We start from the raw sequence: 6,839 nt of genomic DNA on the forward strand, positions 1-6,839 counted from the left end.
TAATTTGTACTTATTCACTTTATATCCTGCTTACTGCCCCCCCCACCCCATCATGTTCCTTTGACGTTTATGTGTCCTTTACCTTGTAGTAGGAGTGATCTGTAACCAGACCCACAGGACCATTGCATGTTAAACTTGAAAGGCTCTCCGGAAAGCAGTCGTGAAATTACAGCACCTTTCCCTGGAGCCTGATCACTTGACCCCTCCCACCAATGGCCATCCACTTCAGGGAATAGATGCATGTACCAACTGTTCTTTCTTCCTTTTTCTGTCTTTTATTTAGATGTTTTAATTTAGGGTTGGTTGGAGGAAATAGCTCAGTCAGTAAAAGTGCATGCCACATAAGCACAAGGACATGAGTTCAATTTCTAGGACACACCTGAGAATTCTGGGTGTACTGGCTGGCACATGCTTGCTATCTCAGTACTGGAGAGAGAGAGAGAGAGAGAGAGAGAGAGAGAGAGAGAGAGAGAGAGAGAGAGAGAGGCAGAGAGGCAGAGAGGCAGATCTCCAGGGCTTCCTAGCCAGCTCTTCTCACCTTCATGGCATTTGGGAAATGGAAACAAGTCTATCTGTTGTGAGTTCAAGGCCAGCCTAGTGTACATAGTGAGTTCTAGGCCAGCCAGGGCTACACAGTGAGATACTTCTCCTTCCTTTGTTGTTTTTTTCAAAGAGGATATAGGAAATTATTTGAGGGAATGGAGAGGCCAGTACAAAGGGACAGTAGAACAAGAGAAAGGGGTTAAATATGATCATAGTACAATGTGTACATATGTGAAAGTATGATTAAACACAGACCCCTATAAAGTAGTACATGCCAATGTTGAAAAGCAAAAAGTAAGAATTATTATGTCCTCTTCAGGGACTGTATTGAGGCACCTTCATTCTAGATATCATTTGTGAGTTATCACACAGACAAATTGCTTGTTAAGGGAAGTGAGAGACTGGAGAGACGGCTCAATGGTGAAGAGCACTGGCTGCTTTTGCAGAGGACTGGGGTTTGCTTCCAGCACCCTCATGGCAGCTCAGAACCAGCTTTAACTCTAGTTCCAGGGGAACTGATGACCGTTTCTGACCTCTGAGGGTAATAGGCACACACTGTACACAGACACATATGCAGGCAAACGCACACATTAAAATAAAATGGGAAGTGAGAAGAAAAAAAACCCTATGTATGTATGTATGTATGTATGTATGTATGTATGTATGTATGTATGTATGGTGTAGGGTGCTTACCTACCACATTATGTGTATGGAGGTCAGAGGACAACTTACAGGAAGAAATTAGTTCTTTCCTTCCACCATGTGGGTCCTTGGGGAATTAGGTCGGATTGTCAGGCTTGGTGGCAAGCTCCCTTACCCACGGTGCCATCTTGCTGGCCTAAGTATATACTTCTTAAGACTCTTCCCTCCTCTCCGTGTGAGAGATGTATCAGTGCTTCCTGTGCGTATGTATAGGTTTGAGTGTGCCATGGCATACATGTGGAGGTCGGGACACAACCTTGAGTTTAGTACTCACCTTACACCTCTTGTTAAAAACAGAAGACAGAGTATTCTCTCATACAATGCAATACAACCTGATCACAGTTTCCCTTCCCTCCACTCCTCCCAGATCCCCCACCTCCCCTCTCCCCAAGATCTACTGCCCCTTCATTTCCTCTTCAGAAAGGAACAGGGCTCCAAGAGATGACAGCTAAACAGGACAAAAAAAGATCTGGTAAGACGAGGCAAATGCCCTAACATCACTAAGGACAAGGCAGGCCAATAGGAAGGAAGTCTAAAGAGCAGGCATAGGAGTCAGAGAAACATCCCCTACTACTCTTAGGAGTCCCACCAGAACACCAAGCCAACAGGTATAATATATACACAGAGAGCCTGGTGCAGACCCATGCAAGCCCTGTTCTTGCTGTGTCAGTCTCTGTGAGCCCATGCGGTGAGCCCTGCTTAGTTGATCCAGTGGGCCATGTTCTCCTGGTGTCCTCCATCCTCTCTGACTCTTGCAATCTTTCCTTCCCAGTCTTCGACTAGGTTCTCTGAAATCTGAGGGAAAGGATCTGATGGATACGTCCAACCTAGACTCTCCATGTTTGGCTGTAGGGTGTTTGGCTGTAGGTCTCTATCTGCTGCTGAGATTTATGAGGATAGTAGAATATCATTAGGAGTCATTTCATTGATTTTTTTTTTTTGTCAGGTGTGTTTTGTTTTACCTTAGGTCTCTGATTCTTGGGCATCCCGGCAGTGTAGGGCATTGGCTCCCTCTCATGGAGTGGGCTTCAAGTTAAACTAGACATTGCCTGGCCACTCCCAAAACCTGCACCACCATTGCCCTAACACATCTTTCGGGCAATACAGATTATAGGTTGAGGGTTTTATGGCTGGGTTGGTGTCTAGGTTTCTCTTTTTGTAATTCTCTTTCTTGAGTCAAAGAGGCTATAAAATGGAGATGAAGGCTCCATGCTGGCACCTCTATGTTTAAATGAGCTGTGTGGATATTGTCCTTGACAGTGGTGCCCCAGTATCAGTTTTTAGAGAGCCACCTTCTGTTCTAGTATCAGCCTGGGTTGTGTAGGGATTTCCATTGGATTCCACCCACCTCCCAGGCAAGAATTCAACCCAAGGGACCCAGTCCTACCACTAGAAGCTTTGTCTGGCCACAAAACATGGCCAGTTAAAACTTCATATTCTCCATTACTGTGAGTCCTCTCTAGGTCATCTTCAGAGATCCCAGGAAGTTTCCACTGTACTAGGTCAGCTCCTATGCTCCCCAGTTCTAGCTTTCTCTCCCCCCCACTCTCTCCCAATCCCTCTATCTTATCCTCACTTTTTTATTAGATATTTTTTTATTTACATTTCAAATGTCATCCCCTTTCCTGGTTTCCTGTCCATAAACCCCCTATCCCATCCCTCCTCCCCCCCTTATCTCCACTGTCATCCTCTATGCCCCAGGCTACCCACAACATTTATTCTCTTTCTCCTTCCCAAAGAGATCTGTGCAGCCATTCCCTAGAGTCCTCTGTATCAAACCTCTCTGGATCTGTGGATTGTAGCTTGATTATCATTTATTTAGCAGTTTAATATCCGTTTATAAGTGAGCACACGCCATATTTATCTTTCTGAGTTAAGATCACCTCACTCAAGATGGCTTTTTCTAGTTACACCGTTGGTATGAAAATTTTATGTCATTTTAAGTGTTATTACAGCTGAGTAATACTCCATTATGTAAACTACCACATTGTCTTTATCCATTCTTCAGTTGAGAGACCTCTAGATCGTTTCCATTTTCTGGGTAGTATGAACAAAGCTGCAATGAGCACAGTTAAGCAAGTATCTCTGTGGCAGGACGGAGGGTCCCTGGGGTATGCACCTAAGATGGTGTGAGTGGGCCTTGAGGTAAATTGATCCCCAGCCTTCTGAGGAACCACCATATTGGTTCACAGTGGCTGTACAGGCTCGCATTCTGACCAATGCAACATTTATTCCCTTATTCCACATCCTTCCCAGTAGGAGCTGTTACTTGTGTTTTTGACCTTAGCCATTCTGAGGGGTGTAAAATGCAATCTGAGTCATTTTGATTTGCATTTCTCTGATGGCTAAGGATGTTAAACATTTGTTAAGTGTTTCTCAGCCATTGGCGATCCCTCTAATGAGAATTTTCTACTTAGATCTACACCATTATTTTTTTCATTAGGTTCTTTGGTTTGGTTTTTTAATTTCTTTTTTTCTAGTTTCTTGGGTTCTTTATATATTTTGGATATTATACCTCTATCAGATGAGGAGTTGGTAAAAGTTTTTTTTTCTTTCTGTAGGCTGCCTCTTTGTCCGTATTCAGTGTCCTTTGCCTTATAGCTTCTCAGTCTCACGAGGTCCCATTTTATTGTCAGCCTTAGTGCTTGTACTATTGATGTTCTGTTAAAGAAGTTGTCTCTTTAGATAGCCGATGTGTGCAAGGCTATCATCCCCTACTTTCTCTTATATCAGGTTCAGTATGTCTGGCTTTATGTTGAGGTCTTTAATCCATTGGACTTGAGCTGTGTGCAGGGTGATAAATATGGATCTATTTGCTTCTTCAACATGCAGACATCCAGTTTGACCAGTATCATTTGATGAAGATGCTTTCTTTTTTTCAGTGTGTATTTCTAGCTTCTTTTTTTTTTTTAAAAAACAAACAAACAGGTATCTATAGGTGTGTGGATTTATGACTGGGTCTTCAGTTGATTCCATTGGTCACTGCATCTGTTTTTATGCCAATACCATATAGTTTTTATTACAGCTCTGTAGTGCAATGTGAAGTCAGGGATAGTAATACCTCCAATGCTCTTTTATTGTTCAGAATTGTTTTCTCTATCCTGTGTTTTTGTTTTTCCATATGAAGTTGAGAATTGTCCTTTCAAGGTCTTAAAGAATTGCGTTGGAATTTTGATGAAGATTGCATTGAATCTGCAGATTGCTTTGGATAGGGTGGCCATTTTTACTATATTAATCCTACTGACCCAGGATCGTGGGAAATCTTTCCATTTTCTGATTTCTTCAATTTCTTTCTTCAAAGACTTGAAGCTTTTGTCATACAGGTCTTTCCCTGGCTTGGTTAGAGCTACCCCATGATAGTTTACATTATTTGAGGCTATTGTAAAAGGCATTTCCCTAATTTGTTTCTCAGTCCATTTGCTATTTGTAAGGGCTGCTTATGTTTTAAAGTTAATCTTTTATCCAGATCTTTTACTGTTGAAAGTATTTATCAGCTGTAGGACTTCCCTAGTAGAATTTGTATATTATATTGTCTGCAAATATCAATATTTTGACTTTTAAAAATTAGTTTGTATCTCTTTGATTTCCTTCAGTTGTCTTATTGCTCTAGCTAAAACTTCAATATTGAATAGATAAGTAAAGAGTAGACAGTTTGTCTTGCTCCTTATTTTAATAGAATCGCTTTGAATTTATCTCCTTTTAATTTGGTATTTGCTATCAGCTTGCTGTATATTGCCTTTGTAATGTTTAGGCATATCTTTTGTATCCCTAACCTCTCAAGGACTTTTTACGATGAAGAGGTGTGGGATTTTGTCAAAGGCCTTCTCTGCATCTAAAGAGATAATCATGTATTTTTTTTTCTTTTTAGCTTGTTACGTGGTAGATTATATTTACTGATTTTTTTCTCTCTTTTTAAAAAAGATTATTTGAAATACAACTTTATTCTGATTCTAAATGAAAAGAATGGGAATGACAGTTACAAACAAGATTTCACCACTGAATATTTTGATGCGACTGTAACAGTCTTATCTTTGAAATCCAGGAAAGAAACAACTCTGTTCCAACCAGCTAAAGTCCAAAAAAAAAAAAAAAAAAAAAAGGTGTGTTTTAACTGCCACATTCACTCCGAAGCCCATTCATCTCCTTCAGCATCCCAATGAAGTACACGATCTCTTTTTGCTAAATAAGGTGGTAGACGCGCTGCACTGCTGGCTGGCATCACAGGACAGTTGCCTATAAAAATAGACTTCTGACGCAGGGCTACAGCCTCACTTTCTCACAGGTCATCTTCCTCATCTGGGAGAGCAGTCGTCTGGGCAACTTCTAAATCATGCTCGTACTGTGCTGCCAAAGCTGGGTCCATGACCACCTCAGGTGGGGCAAGAGCAGGCATGGCCACGAACTCCAAGTTAGGATCTCCAATGAGCTTTCGGGCAAGCCAGAAGAAAGGCTTTTCAAAGTTATAGTTACTTTTGGCAGAAATGTCATAGTACTGAAGATTCTTCTTTCGGTGGAAGAGAATAGGCTTTGCCTTCACTTTCATGTCTTTAATATCCACTTTGTTGCCACACAACACAATGGGGATGTTTTCACACACACGCACCAGATCTTTATGCCAGCTAGGTACGTTCTTGTAAGTAACTCTGGATGTTACATCAAACATTATAATGGCACACTGGGCTTGGATATAGTAGCCATCGCGCAGGCCCCCGAACTTCTCCTGGCCGGCTGTGTCCCACACATTGAACTTGATGGGTCCTCTGTTGGTATGAAAGACTAGTGTGTGCACTTCCACGCCCAGGGTGGCTACATACTCCTTCTCAAACTCTCCGGTCAAGTGGCGCTTCATGAATGTTGTCTTTCCGGTGCCGCCATCGCCCACAAGGACAAGCTTGAACTGGATCTGCGGCTTTCCCTGGCCCGCCATCGCAGTGATCCTGCCTGAGAGAGCGGTTGTTACACTTGAGACCCACTAAGGCAGCAGCCGGAAGGCAGAGACGTGGGGGTTGGGGGGAAGGGAAAGCTGGCTGACTCTACTCACCGACGCTGTCCCGTGCCCACCGGAAGGACAACCAACCCTCGTGTCCCTGCCCGCGCTCAGCTGGGCCCTCCCAGCTACCTTCCAGGACGGATTTTCATTTACTCAACCATCCCTGCATTTCTGGGATGAAGCCTACTTAATCTTTTTGTTAAGTTCTTGGATTCAGCTTGCAAGTGTTTCTGCATCTATGTTCATAAGGGAAATTGCTCTGAAATCTTTCTTTGTTGAGATTAGGTATCAGGATATATGTTTGGGTAGTAAGGTAACTATGGCTAAGTAAAATGAATTAGGTAATGTTTCCTCTGTTTCTATTTTATGGAATAATTTGAGGAATATTGGCATTAGCTCATCTTTGCGAGTTTGGTAGAATTCTGTGCTAAAACTGTCTAACCCTGAGTGTTTTTGGTTGGGAGACTTAAAAAAATTATTATTTATTTATGAGTACACTGTAGCTGTCTTCAGACCCACCAGAAGAGGGCATCATATCCCATTACAGATGGTTGTGAGCCACCCTGTGGTTGCTGGCAATTGACTCAGGACCTCCAGAAGAGCA

The 6,839-nt window shown here is 42.4% G+C and overlaps 1 protein-coding gene across 1 annotated transcript; it reads right to left on the reverse strand.

Moving 5' to 3' along the window:
* Positions 1-5,165: 5,165 nt before the first annotated feature.
* On the reverse strand, positions 5,166-6,324 carry LOC116894549 (GTP-binding nuclear protein Ran, testis-specific isoform). The gene has a single exon (XM_032896258.1). The coding sequence runs from the start codon at positions 6,170-6,172 to the stop codon at positions 5,522-5,524; it is 651 nt and encodes a 216-aa protein (XP_032752149.1). The 5' UTR covers positions 6,173-6,324; the 3' UTR covers positions 5,166-5,521.
* Between the last annotated feature and the right edge of the window lie 515 nt (positions 6,325-6,839).

Source organism: Rattus rattus, chromosome 2, assembly GCF_011064425.1.
Source record: "Rattus rattus isolate New Zealand chromosome 2, Rrattus_CSIRO_v1, whole genome shotgun sequence".
Classification (NCBI taxonomy): Eukaryota; Metazoa; Chordata; class Mammalia; order Rodentia; family Muridae; genus Rattus; species Rattus rattus.